A 13238-nucleotide genomic window follows, 5' to 3' on the forward strand; every position below is an offset into this window, starting at 1 on the left:
CCCTCTGACCCTCTCTCTTCCTAGTGCCCCCGCCCTCCCCCTCCACTACCTCTTTCTCTCCCCACCCCACTTCCTGAAGGAGCAGCGTTTGGGCGTCTGGTGGGCGAAAGCATGGCCGCCTGGTTCCCTGATGGGATTCACACGGACAGTAGCACCTACCGGATTGTGCCTGGGGGCTATGCAGTGGTTGGTGAGTACCCAGGTCTGGATGTGTCTGTCTGTTTTGCTGTGCGGGGGCAGGAGCCCCCAGTCTGCATCTGCCCAGTAACACCCCAGGCTGGCCACAACCCTAAGCCTCTGGTGCCCCCTGCTGGCAGAACCAGAGCCCCACGCCCAAGGACCTGATGGGGCAGCCCTAAGGGACCTCCACAGGCCCTGCCTCTCCCCCTCCCACTGAAGGGTCCTCTGGGGTCTGGGCACCCCAGGGGACTGAGAGTAGCTGTCCCCAGGGGCAGCTGCACTGGCGGGAGCAGTGACACACACGGTGTCCACGGCCGTGATCGTGTTCGAGCTCACAGGCCAGATCGCCCACATCCTGCCCGTCATGATCGCCGTCATCCTGGCCAATGCCGTCGCCCAAAGCCTGCAGCCCTCACTGTACGACAGCATCATCCGGATCAAGAAGCTGCCCTACCTGCCTGAGCTGGGCTGGGGCCGCCACCAGTACGGGGGCCTCAGGTGGCAAGGGGGTGTGGGAGACGGCAGAAGGCCTGCGAGGACCCCTGCACCACGCCAGCAAGGTTGAGCCAGGAAGGCCGAGCGACTGGCCACCTTGCCCCTGGGGTCAGATGCCCTCAACCTCTGTCCCCTGGGATTCTAGAACCTCCTTCTTGGCACTGGCACGGTGGTGCTCTGGGCCACTCGCAGCTGACCACACAGTGAGTGCCCGACTCTACCCCCAGGCAGTACCGGGTGCGAGTGGAGGACATCATGGTCCGGGACGTTCCCCACGTGGCCCTCAACTGCACCTTCCGAGACCTGCGCTTGGCATTGCACAGGACCAAGGGCCGGATGCTGGCCCTGGTGGAGTCCCCTGGTGAGGCCAGGAGGAGCCCTGTTTCTCTGGGCATCTCCCAGGGTCACCTGTCAGGAAGGGGGAGGGAGCACAGGACCGGACTCCTCGGTCCCCTCTGGTGTGCGGCCCGTGTCCAAGGCCCCACTCCGGGTGCGAGAGAAGGTCGGTGTCGGAAGCTCCGCCAGCCCCTGAGCCCTCCCACCTGCTCTCTCCAGAATCTATGATCCTGCTGGGCTCCATCGAGCGCTCACAGGTGGTGGCCTTGCTGGGGGCGCAGCTGAGCCAGGCCCGCCGGCGGCAGCACTTGCAGGAGCGCAGAAAGGCCCAGACGTTACCACCCACAGATCAGGATGGTCTCCCCAGTCCCGAGGAGACCTCCGTCCGCTTCCAGGTGAGGCGACGAGCCCCACAGCCCCTCACACTCCAGAAGCGTCTACAGACTGGCAGGGGAGATGATTCAGAGGGTGGTCCGGGCCCGGCCTCCCCAGCACCTTCCTGCCTGTGCAGACGAACACAGAAGACTCAGCCTTCCCCCCGGCCCGTGGAGAGACCCACAAGCCTCTGAAGCCTGCTCTCAAGAGGGGGCCCAGCAATGTCAGAGAGAGTCCCACAGGTGAGCCTGTGTCCCCTCCCAGACACAGCTGAGCGAGGCCACTGGGATCCGTGGAGCCCACCCAGCCGGGCCAGGGCACAGTGTGGGGGTGGCCCTCCCTCTGCCTTCTCCGCTCCCCGGTCCTCTCCACCAAAGACGACATTGCGCCCTGTGTTTGGGGACACAGGCAATGCGGAGTCGGCCGGCATCATCCTCAGGAGCCTCTTCTGCGGCAGCCCACCTCCCGAGGCTGCTTCGGAGGTGAGCCCTTGCCGCTGCCCCTCCCTGGCTTGCTTTGCCCCTGCTCCCCGTGCCGCCAGATCCTCTCTGCAGTGGCCCTGCTGTACCTGCCCCCTCTCCTGCCCTCTGCCCTCCTACCTGTCAGCTCAGGCCTTCCTCCCAGCCTCCACCTCTTCTCCCACTCTCCTCTTCCTACAACCTGCCCCCCTCTCGTCCCTGCTTTGGCCCTGACAAAGCTGGAGAAGCCAGAATCCTGTGAGAAGCGCAAGCTGAAGCGGGTCCGGATCTCCCTGGCGGTATGTGCACCCTCTCCCTGCAGCTCCGGAGGGCTGGGGTGTAGACTGGGTAAACACCCGAGAGCCCGAGCCTGGGTGGGGGAAACCCGAATTCATCCCTGCCTCCTTCCTAGAGCGACTCGGACCTGGAAGGCGAGATGAGCCCAGAGGAGGTAAGGTGCCGCTGGACTCTGGACCCTGTTTCTTCCGGGTGTGTGCAGTCCTCGTCCTGGCTGATGGGAGGGACCATGGGATGGGAAGACAGGCAGACTGGCCTTCAGGGAGTGACAGCAGCCTTTGGCGCCTCCCCACTAACCCTCAGAGCCTCTTCCCCTCAGATCCTAGAGTGGGAGGAACAGCAGCTAGAGGAACCTGTCAACTTCAGTGACTGCAAAATCGATCCTGCCCCCTTCCAGCTGGTGGAGCGGACCTCTTTGCACAAGGTAGAGTCACTGGCCAGCCTGGCCGAGGGAGGGTCGGGGTCTCTCCTCCCTGTGCCACCTGCAGTTAGGAGCCAGGCCAGTCAGGAGGCTCAGTGCTAAGGTGCTTTTCAGACAGACTGCCCAGGACAAGGGGAGGCTGGAAGCTGGTGCCCCTCAGCCTTGTCCTGTTCTGTGGTGGAGCCAGGCATCATTTTCCATCCACTCAGCCTCACCCCCACCCCCAGGGAACTGTGGACCAAAGCAGTAACAAAGGCAGGGCTTGAACTGGGTGGAAGCCAGAAGGCCAAGCCAGGGTCAGAGCCCAGCAAGGCTGATACACCCACGCTGAAAAAAAAATGGGTGAGAAACGGGTGGGCGGGGTAACCAAATCTAACAAACGAGCCAACAAACAGCCTCGTAGGGGTGAGGAGACTGCAGAGAAGAGATAAACAAAGATGAGAAACACCCTGTGGGGGGCTTGGAATGTCAGACCTCAGAACCTCGACTTAATGTGGGCCAGAGGAAAACTGGGGAGCATTCAGGAAGACAGCTCAGCAGAAAGGCAAACTGGCTGCAGAAGCGGGGAGAGGAATTGAGTGTGGGCTGGTCCCTGGCAGGTGAGGCAGACAACGGGAAGGCGGGGCTCTCTGGGGAGCCCAGCTTCTGAGGCTCCCAGCGACAGGATCGCTGTCAGGCACCTACCTTCAGGCTTTGAGTATGGGCAGGGGATACGGTGCACTCTGCAAAAGCAAGTAGTTCACCCACCCACCCCCATACGGGGGCTCAAACCCAGGCCTTGAGCATGATACGCAGGCACATACCACTGAGCTGCATCCCAGCATTTAGCTCAATTGACAGGCTTAATGTGTAAGCCTGTCTCGGGGACAAGGGACACGGGATGAGGGGACAGGCAGGGATGAATACGCCCAAGGCCTACAGCTTGGGTGGTCGTGCCCAAGAGCCAGCATAGCATTCACAAGCAGAGGTCAGAGCAGGAAGGACAGGAGACAGAAGAGAAACACAAAAGCAAACGGCAGTAAAGGAGCTTGCTAGCCTTTAGCTAAATCCGTCAGATCAGAGTGAGCAGGAAGCCAGTGCACACACCTGTAGTCCCAGCTAATTGTGGAGGCTGAGGCAGGAGGATCACAAGTTTGAGGCCAACCTAGGCAACTTAGCAAGACCCTGTCTCAAAATACTAGAGGCCAGACCTGGCCACACCTGCGAGTCCAGCACTCGGAAGGCTGAGGCAAGAGGATCACTGCAAGTTGGGAGGCCAGCCTGGGCTACATAGCGGGACCTTGTCTCAAAAACAACCCCGAAATACTAAACAAGGAGGGCTAGGGATATAGCTCAGTGCTTCCTGGGTTCAGTCTCCAGTACCATCAAAGAGAAAAACAAGCCAAAGTGAGTGGAGAACAAGACTACAATTGTAATGAAAAGGAGATAGGTCCAAGTATAGTAAATTAGGCTTTTAGCTAAAGACTTTCTTTCTCAAACCCTCTAGAGCATTTTCACAATGTCTAAATCCTCAGACATCCAAAATGATGATGGCAATGCTGACATTTTTTAGTGCTTGCTTGCTGTGTGCCAGGCACTGTGCTAATCTCTTCACATGTAATGTAAGCCTGTCAGTAACACTATAAAATAGATATTGTGGTATTCCAATTTTTATAGAAGAAACTGAAAATCAGAGAGGTTAAGCAAGTTTCTCAAGATCACACAGCCAGGAAGTAACAACTGGGCCAATCCAAGATGGACTAACTCAAAAACCTGTGGTCTTAACCACTTTAGTACATAGGAAAACCGAGGCACACAAGGAAAAGTTCATTTGCCTGAGTCAGTTTCCAGCAGGCCAGCCCAGAACCCAGATCTCCTGGCCCTGCTCCCAGGATTCTTTCAGAAGGCCACGTTGTCCCCTACCCTGCTAGTTCACTGTTCCCAAGCCCAAGAAGTGGCCCTCCAGTGAGCTCCCTGGTGTCTAATTAAATTACAACAAAAAAGAACAAAGTAGGTGTTTGTTACAAACTTAAAAATCAAAGAAGAGAAGAAGCCTTTGAGGAAACGACTCACAAAAGTACAAAGAACTGGAATGATAAGAACAGGAAAGATCAGAATTCAGAATGTCCCTCCAGGCCGGAGAAATCAGTAAGTAGTAGTCCAATTAAGTGTAGAGGGAGAGAGAACACAGTGGAGACTATTTCAGAACCTGTGCTTCCAGGGACCTCACTCATCAGGGTCACCTGTGGGGAGGCAGAGAGTAGAGCTGGAGAGACCACAAAGCCTCACTCTGCCTCCCAGGTGGCCTTCTGAAAGAATCCTGGGAGCACAGTGAGGTAGCAGGGTGACCCAGGTAAACCTCTTGGCCTCCGTGTGCTTCACTCATCTGTCAGCCGGGGAATGTGTCCCACCTGGTCTCCTAAAGACCAAAGGAGTTAAGACACAGGAAGCACTTACAGTAGGGCCAGGCCCAAAATAAGGATCTGGGACATTCATGGACAGTGGGGACTTTAAAAGACGGCACAGTGCCGGGTGTGGTGGCGCACACTTGTAATCCCAGCACTCGGGAGGCTGAGGCAGGAGGATCGTTGTGAGTTCGAGACCAGCCTGGACTACATAGTGACTTCCAGGTCATTCTCAACTACACAGACCACATCTCCAAACAAAATACATAAAAGCACAGTGAGGCAGAGTCAAAATGTGGAAGCAATGAGTATTTCCAGAAGAGGTAACGATGTGAGTGTGGAAGCTGGAGTGCAGGGCTGCCTCTGGGGCTAAAAAGCCAAGCTGGGGCACCTTGAGAAGGGCCTGGGGCTACTGTAGGGAGTCTGGGCACACGGGACAGCAGCCAAGATGGACAGAGGCAGAAAGTGGGGAACTCCATTCTGCTGCTGGGGCCCAGGCCCGGTGGTGAGGGAGGTGAGGCTGAGTCAGGCAAAGGCCAGGATGTTCAGGAAGTATACTGGGGAGCGTGGTCACCACCACTGACGCAACCCTAAAAGACACTGCACCTGGCAGAAGCTCACCTGGATTAAGACTTAGAGAAAAGGAAATCCAAAGGGCCTATTTAATAAGATCCGTGGGAGAAGATGGGAGAGATAATTTGACTGTAAGAAGAGAAGGCGAGCCGGGCATAGGGGCGCACTCCTGTAATCGCAGCACTCGGGAGGCTGAGGCAGGAGGATCACTATGAGTTCAAGACCAGCCTGGGCTACATAGTGACTTCCAGGTCAGTCTCAACTACATAGTGAGACCCTGTCTTAAAAAAACAAGAGGCTTGGGATTTAGCTCAGCGGTTTGGTGGCCTGCCTTGTAAGCGCAAGGACCCGAGTTCAATCCCCGGTACCAAAAACAAACCAAAAAAGAGAAGGCAAAAGCTGGGCATGGTGGCACAAGACTATAATCCCAGCTCTCAGGAGGCTGAGGCAGGAGAATCATCACAAGTTCAAAGCCTGCTTGGACTACATAACAAGACTCTCAAAAAAGAAAAAGAGGGCCAGAGATTTAGCTCAGTGGTTCTACCGCCCACCTCACAGGCACAAGGACCTGAGTTCGATCCCCCGTACCAAAAAATAAAAAAATAAAAAGCAGGGCATGGCATGGTAACACGGAGCCTCTAGGGCTAAGGGCAGTGGATCTCGTTAGAAGCCAGCTTAGGCCACATATTGAGACCCTGTCTTAAAAGAAAAAGGAGCTGGGGTTGTAGCTCGGCATTCCCTGGGTTCAGTCCCCACTACTGCCCAAAAAGAAAGTGTTAAGTCAATTTAAATGAGCTCTGAGTAATTAGAATTCAAAAGCTGGGTTATCACTGCCCATCTTGATTCAACATTAAGCCAAGAGGCTTACAAGTAAACCGGGCCTAGTGAGATAAACGCAAGGCCCAAATTCCAGGAACTGCCGAGTCAGGAGAGCCGTTTTCAAGGCATCTGGCCTAAGAAAATCCACTTACGCACAAAGGGAATTGTCGGACAATTTCTAAACCCTTGGTTACATCTGAAAGCCTGAAAGTGTTCCAAACAAGAAAAACAGGAGAACGAGGGTGACCCTTACCACAGGCAACGTCAGGATTTCAGCCAAGTTCCCAAAGCCATTCTACTACTCTCCTCCGGCAGCCCTGTCCTCCCCTCACCGTCTGCGCCACCCCTTCTGTCCCACCCCCACCTCGTCCCAGACACCGCTGCCCTGTGATTCAGAGCTGTCCCCGGAACATCAGGTCTGATGCTTCCTCCCTGCCCCGCAGACTCACACCATCTTCTCGCTCCTGGGAGTGGACCATGCTTATGTCACCAGCATTGGCAGGCTCATTGGAATCGTCACCCTAAAGGAGGTGAGGTGACAGTGGCCGCCAAAGCCACTTCCGCATCCAGAGAGTGGGGGGAGCTTATGTCCAGTCCTCCTGGGGGAAGTCCAGGGGAGGAGGATGGGTAGGGAGCTGAGTCCAGACATCTGACCCTCGCCCCTCTCCAGCTCCGGAAGGCTATTGAGGGCTCTGTCACAGCCCAGGGTGTGAAAGTCCGGCCACCCCTTGCCAGCTTCCGAGACAGTGCCACCAGCAGCAGTGACACGGAGACCACAGAGGTGCACGCACTCTGGGGGCCCCGCTCCTGCCACAGGCTACCCCGAGACGGCAGCCCTTCTGACAGCGACGACAAGTGCCAGTGAACCCCTTGGTGGGTGGCCTTGGATGGTGGTAGCCACATCCCTTCCGCCTCGGGAAAGCAGGAAGCAGCTACAGCCAGAGGCTGGAGCCCCGGCTTTCCACCCAGACCTGGGGTGCTGGCTTCTCCCAGTCCAGCCTTCCTGGAGTCTGACCCACCCCCGCAGCAGTTTCCAAGGCCCAGAAGTTCTCCAAGGCCCCGGCGGGATGGGGACGGGCGGGTTCGTGCGGCCCCTGCTCCCTCTCTGAGGGGGAAGGGGCAGAACTAAGATGGATTTATACTGGAACCTCAAGTGACCAGATGTATATAGAGATTTACAAAGATTTTTATATTAATTTAATAAAACAAAGTCTGAAATAGAACAAAATAAACACCTAATGAGCCACTTATCTATAGAATGCTTGTACCCGCTGGCTCTTATTCTTACCTTGGGTCCTCTTACCTTCCACAGCCTATAAGGCTCCTAATTCTGCAGCCGCCTACCCTTCCCACAGCCACACGAATCTAGAGTCCCACGTCCTCCCAGTGCAGAAGGTGCTAGAAACCTCCACCGCTCAGTCATTAACACTGCCGTAGCCACAGCCAAGAAAGGCGCTTCCTCCCGGGAGCGGAGAGGCACTCCCTCAGGACCACTCGTTGGCACAATTCTGGCCTGGCACAGGCGTGGCTGACAACTTCCCACCACCCAGCGGTGGCCCCCTGTAGAACATCAAAGCCGCAGCTGCGGAGAAGCTGGTGGCTGCCCGCCTGCCCTCCAGCGCCGCGGCCCCACCCTGAAGAACTCTGCGGGGCCCACACATCCCCAGAGGCCCCCGGAAACATTCCTCATTCCAGTTCCTCCTAGAGAAGATCCGACTGAAAGAACAGACCAGAAACCCTATGTCTTCAGGAAAAAAGAAGAAGATTTAGAGACGATGGAGAGGAGCAGCACAGCACGAGCCCAGCTGGGCAGGGGCCCTGGGAGGACGGCTCGATCGGTGGGCTCCGGGCAGGCAGGAGCCAGCCCCCCAGGGGCAGGTTTTCTATCAAGCACTGCACATGGACTCAGGTGAGGAGAGAAGCAGAGGTGTTGGGAGGGGAAGAGGCGGCCAGGCTCCCGCCCTCTTCACCCCCACGGCCCAGTCACGAGGACCCCCTCGGGGCTCTCGTCCTCTGAGGAGGAGATGTGGCAGGTTTTGGACTGAAGAACATGAACATCACTGTCTGCCACAGCTGCAGCCATGCTCCGGAGGCCCCGGGCAACCCCCGGCAAGCCCCAGGAGTGGGGGCAGGACATGCGCCCCCAGCCCAGCCTCTGCCCCCTCTCCAAACACTTTCATGCAAAACACACAACGGAGAAGTGAGTGCTCCCAGGAGCCCTCGAGCTGTGGAGCTTGCTGTGAGCCTTGAGCCCACACCTGGGCAGGCGGCTTCACCCCCAGCAGCAGCCAGGGGACGCGTGCCTCCGGCAGGCAGGACGCAGGTCACTGTTCCTCCGGCTCCACCTCGTCCTCATCTAAAGACACCACCCCAGAAGAGGCCACGTCAGAGGCTTGCCGCTGCCTCTCCCAGCTGCCCTCTGGCAGTGGGCAGAGCGGCTGGCAGTCCTTGCAAGGGTCCGGCTCCTCCTCAGCAGGGGAAAGGCAGGACTCTGTGAGGGGCGAGTTGTAGAGTGAGTCCTGGGCCTCCAGCGGACCCAGGCTGCGGAAGGCACATTCCCGGCTGGGGGGCAGTTTGGCGAGGAGCAGCTCGTCGCCCAGCAGCTGGGAGGTCAGGCGGGCAGGGGAGCCCAGCAACCCGTCCTCCAGGCTGCACAGACTAGAGCACAGGGTGTCCGGGGACACGGTCTGTGAGCAGTCGCTCTCAGGCTCCACGGAGCCCTGGCGCACGGGCCGGGAGAATCGGCGGCTGGTGAAGAGGTCCTGGAGGTGGGGCCCCAACGGCAGCTGCCCAGCCAAGTCTGAGGGGGAGAGGAGAGAAGACAGCTCTGCTGGCCCCATTTCAGCTGGCCAACCTGGAAGCCACGCACTCCGGCCCCCTCCATCCTTGCCACGCTCTGGGAATAGGGGCTTAGGAGCTGGGGAGCTCTGGACGAGCCCCAACTCTGGCTGCCTTATTTCCCTCCGGGTGAGTTAGGGAACCTAATCATACCCACCCTGTGGGGCTATGGAGAGAACAAAAGTGTGGACAAAGGGAGCAGGCAGGCAGTGCAGGGCCACGGCATAGGGCCCTGCAGGCCACTCACACAAAGCAGAGAGGGAGTGAGGACCCCCGTGCGGCCCACACTGTGCTCACCAAGCAGCATGAGCCCTCCCAACGAGGGGGCTCTTTTTAAAACTGCTCCAAGGTTCCACGTGGGCTAGCAGCAACCTTGGATAAATGTTATTATCCCAGGGCCCAAGCAGGTCTGGAACTCAATCAAACAAAAGTGCTTGTGGCTAGGGTTCCAAGTCTGAGGCACCCAAATCAGTACCCTCTGGACCACAGTAGCAGTCTCTGGGCGTCTCTAGTGTCTGAGGACTCGTTAATTAGCTGAGGAGTGGGGACCTAATGCAGGCAATCTTCAAAGGCAACGAGGTGGGGCGCGGGCGTCCTGAGGCTGGAACCCAGAAGCTGCAGAGACTCAGCTGAACAGTCCAGGCAAGGGAAGATGAAAGAGCCGCGCACAGCTGCATAGCCCCGCTGGGTCCCCTCGGCAAGCACTGCCCCTGGAAGGGCCCACAGTCTGGAATGCGTGGATGCTGAGCTGGCTCGCGGCCTGGGGGAGCCGGGCCCAGCACGCCTTCCTGTTTGCCTGGGGCTGGTGCCCTGTGAGGGGCTTTGCTGCTGCACTGCACTGCCACAGCCACTGGGGGAAAGGCAAGGGCACTGCGGCCCCCCCAGAGACATGGCTTGTGGGGAGAGCCCCCACCTTTCTTGAAGACTGCAAGGCCATGCATACATGGACAAAGGCTCAGCACCTGCAGGAGAGGAGCTACACACTCCATTTCAACTGCTGACTTCCTCCCACTCGTGTGCCCGACCATATGCACCACCAGCATGTCCAAGTCTGGAGGACAGTCTGCCCTCTCCCCTCCCTTTCCAAAGGCTGGGGGTGTCTGGGAGTGGCTCTGAGTCTCTGAACCATTAGGCAGGTCCACTCCAGGGGACAGCTCTACCCCAGAATGCCCCTCACCTGGGTCAGCGCCCCCAGCAAAGTCCTCGTCATAGGAGTCATCAGTGGAGTCATCGCCATCCACTGAAGACCATGCTCGGAGCTTGGCTTCTGCAATAGCAAACTGTTCGGCCACTCCTGTTGAGGGGATGCAGATTCATGAACAGAGCTGCTGAGCTAAGACAAGGGCTCAGCTGCAGAGGGAGGGAAAGAATCCACTCCTAACGGACTGGTGAGATCAGAGGCAGCAGCAGCCTGTGTCTGACCCCGTTTGTGAACCCACCTGCTGCAAAGCGAGCCTCTTGTTCACCCTCACTGAGGTCCGAATAGGAGGAAAAGGCTGATTCCAGGGCAGCAGGTGAGTCACTGGGCTTGCTCCAGCCCTTCCACTCAATGAGGTGAGCCACGCGGCCCTGGGCCATGGCCGTGGGCTTGGTCACGTGGTCCTTTACCACCTGGGAAATACCTAGAAGCAGGGGAAAGAGGAGGCGCCCGATGAGGGAATGGACCAGGAAGCAGAAGGCAGCCACAGTTAGGATCCATGTGGACCTCTGAATGGGGAGGAGGTGGTCCCAGCAAGCACTCACAAGAAACAGTTCCAAAAGACAAGTGCAAAAGGGAGGAGAAGGAACAAAGTGGCCAGAGGCACAAGAGGTGGGTGCGTACCATGCAAGGAAGATCTGGCCAGCGCGGCAATCTCCTGGATGGTTAGGGCTCTCCGGGACTTGGGCAGCATCGCGACTGTGTCTCCAACATTCACCTTGAGTGACACGTTCAGAAGGTGAGCGCCCCCCCGACAGCAATGACCTGCCCTCCAACATGTCCACCCAGGGTACGAGGGGACACAGCAGCTGGGCAGAAGGCCTGGGAAGCACACAAGCCCCAGTGCTGCCGGCACGCATAGAAGGATGAGAAGCCGTTCCCAAAAGTTAAAAAATTTTTAAAAGAAGCTATACCAGCAAAGTGCCCTGGCAGGAAGCACTCCAGCAGGCCCAAGGGAGGAGTGGTGGAGCCAACCCTCCACCTTCCCAGTCCCCCGATGGACGGCAGGCCGCCAGGAGGTGAGACGTCAGGGAGTGGGGAAGAGGGAAGAGGAAGCAGGGACCAAGGTCCGATATTAGGGACTGACTTCCCTAAGGTCCTCTCCCCCTCGCTTTCCTCCCATCTTCAGATCCACATTCCAGCTGTCCCTAGCCACAAACTAGGACCCAACATCCAACCAACTCCTCCTTGCCACATCTGCCCCGCTTCCTGACTTCCTTTATTTACATCACCTCCCTGTTCTCCCGTTCCGCCTGGCTCCAAACCTCAGCATCCCCATCACCTGGCCCCTAAGCTTCTCCTGCCCGTATCTTCTCCTTCTCTGTATCTGTTGTGAAGTCCTAGGGACTCTTCTGACACCTCCTCGCCCCTTGTGCTCCCACTACCACTGCCCTCAACGCCCCCTGCCCAGGTTAGCACAAATCATGTTTCTCCAACCTCCTTCAGCTCTTACTGACTTGCATTTATTTATCATTCATTCATTCATTTATTCTAGATGAAGTCTATGTAGCTTAGGCCAGCCCTGAACTCACTACATAGCCCAGGATGGCTTACAAACTTGTGGCGGACCCTTCTGCCTTGGTCTCCGAGTACTGAGATTATAGGTGTGTGCCACCACGCCCAGCTTCCTGCTATTTTCTTAGCCCCAAATGTATATGGGTTTCCTCTCTCTTCCTCTGTCTCCCCCATGGCTGGCTGATTCTCTCATCCTTGCAGGCTGGGCTGAATATCAGCCCCTCAGAGAAGTCTTCCAGGCCATCCTGCCAGCGGTCTGTTCTCCCTCTGTAGTCTCCACCAAATCACTGTCCCACATCAGTGTACCTGTTTGTGGCCTTACTCGCAGGATGTAATTATGTTTCCCTTTGTCAGACTCTCTCACTGAGGGTTTCAGTTTGTGGTCACTGCTGCACCCGTGTTCAGCATGATGCCTAATACAGAGTAATCTCTCAAAATGCATGGGCGGAATGAATGAGACACGGTATAAATGTAAACAGTTTTCCTGGAGCGCAGCTGGCCACAGCATGTCTCTACTTAAAATCTTTCCTGTCCTATGACATTAATGCAAGCTTTACACCCAGGCCCTCAAGGGCCCCATTGTGTGACACCGCCCCCCCCCGCCTCATCCAGAGCAGACCTTGTAATTTACCACCAATACCACCCCCATCTCACCTTCCCCTTCCTCCCAGAAAAGGAACCCAGCTTTCCTCTTAGCCAAGAAGACCATCCGTGCCTGACAAAACGCTCCCTACCATTTCAGGTCGTCTCTGAATGCCACTTCCTAATAATGCTTTCCCTCCCCCTTCCTTTCCCTCCCCCATGCCCCTGCCCCCACGTCCTTTCCGGGCTCCTGAGGGAGCTGTGGATGTGAGGGCCTAAATCCGGTGCGCCTGTGTTCCTAACTCCACCCTGAGCCTGGCTCCTAGACAGGCTCCCAGCAATGTTTCCTTCCATGAATGAGGCACACCCCCTCCTCAGCATAGCCTAGCTGCCCTCTGTCAGTTCCCACCCAGCAGCGCCAGAGCAGCCTCCACCAGCTTCCTGGCCTCAGGCCCACCCTCTGTCCTTCCCTATTAGTACCTGGCTGACAGAGCCCTCTGGCCAGGCCTGCGGGGAGGAGCACCTTCGGGGTGTTTCCTGTCTTGCTGTCCCTCCCTGCTCCTGCTCCCCCCAGCCACCGCCGCCATCCGTGCTGGCTCTCCGCGCAGCTGCGGCCCAGGCCCAGAGAAAAGGTGTATGTCTCCCTGGCAACCCATCACCATGCAACAGGGTCTCCCGGGATACGGCCCGGGATGCGCTGACGTCAGCACCGAAGCCGCAAGCTAGCCCGCCCGCTGGCACAGCGCGGAGCAGAGCAGACCGGCGCG

The 13238-nt window shown here is 57.5% G+C and overlaps 2 protein-coding genes across 4 annotated transcripts in view; one reads left to right on the forward strand and one right to left on the reverse strand.

The window, feature by feature from the left end:
• Clcn2 (chloride voltage-gated channel 2) overlaps positions 1-7539 on the forward strand; it is a 12395-nt gene extending 4856 nt beyond the window's left edge. Inside the window, exons 14-23 of one of the 2 annotated variants that reach the window (XM_033762597.1) lie at positions 450-663; positions 903-1036; positions 1231-1406; positions 1523-1628; positions 1795-1868; positions 2084-2143; positions 2257-2295; positions 2461-2565; positions 6782-6868; positions 7009-7539. In XM_033762597.1, coding sequence (XP_033618488.1) covers positions 450-663; positions 903-1036; positions 1231-1406; positions 1523-1628; positions 1795-1868; positions 2084-2143; positions 2257-2295; positions 2461-2565; positions 6782-6868; positions 7009-7203 — 1190 coding nt within the window. In that variant the 3' untranslated portion in view covers positions 7204-7539. The remainder of the gene's footprint in view (positions 1-449; positions 664-902; positions 1037-1230; positions 1407-1522; positions 1629-1794; positions 1869-2083; positions 2144-2256; positions 2296-2460; positions 2566-6781; positions 6869-7008) is intronic. The other variant, XM_033762598.1, reaches the window with a different exon arrangement.
• Positions 7540-7566: 27 nt separating this feature from the next.
• Fam131a (family with sequence similarity 131 member A) overlaps positions 7567-13238 on the reverse strand; it is a 7540-nt gene continuing 1868 nt past the window's right edge. The window contains exons 1-5 of one of the 2 annotated variants that reach the window (XM_010624250.2): positions 12952-13232; positions 10999-11092; positions 10616-10798; positions 10354-10470; positions 7567-9138 (exon numbers count right to left, since the gene is read on the reverse strand). In XM_010624250.2, the coding sequence (XP_010622552.1) occupies positions 8663-9138; positions 10354-10470; positions 10616-10798; positions 10999-11068 (846 nt within the window). In that variant the 5' untranslated portion in view covers positions 11069-11092; positions 12952-13232 and the 3' untranslated portion in view covers positions 7567-8662. Of the gene's footprint in view, positions 9139-10353; positions 10471-10615; positions 10799-10998; positions 11093-12951; positions 13233-13238 lie in introns of those variants that run through there. The other variant, XM_010624249.2, reaches the window with a different exon arrangement.

Source organism: Fukomys damarensis, unplaced genomic scaffold (genome assembly GCF_012274545.1).
Source record: "Fukomys damarensis isolate Sample0158 unplaced genomic scaffold, DMR_v1.0_HiC HiC_scaffold_12, whole genome shotgun sequence".
NCBI lineage: Eukaryota > Metazoa > Chordata > Mammalia > Rodentia > Bathyergidae > Fukomys > Fukomys damarensis.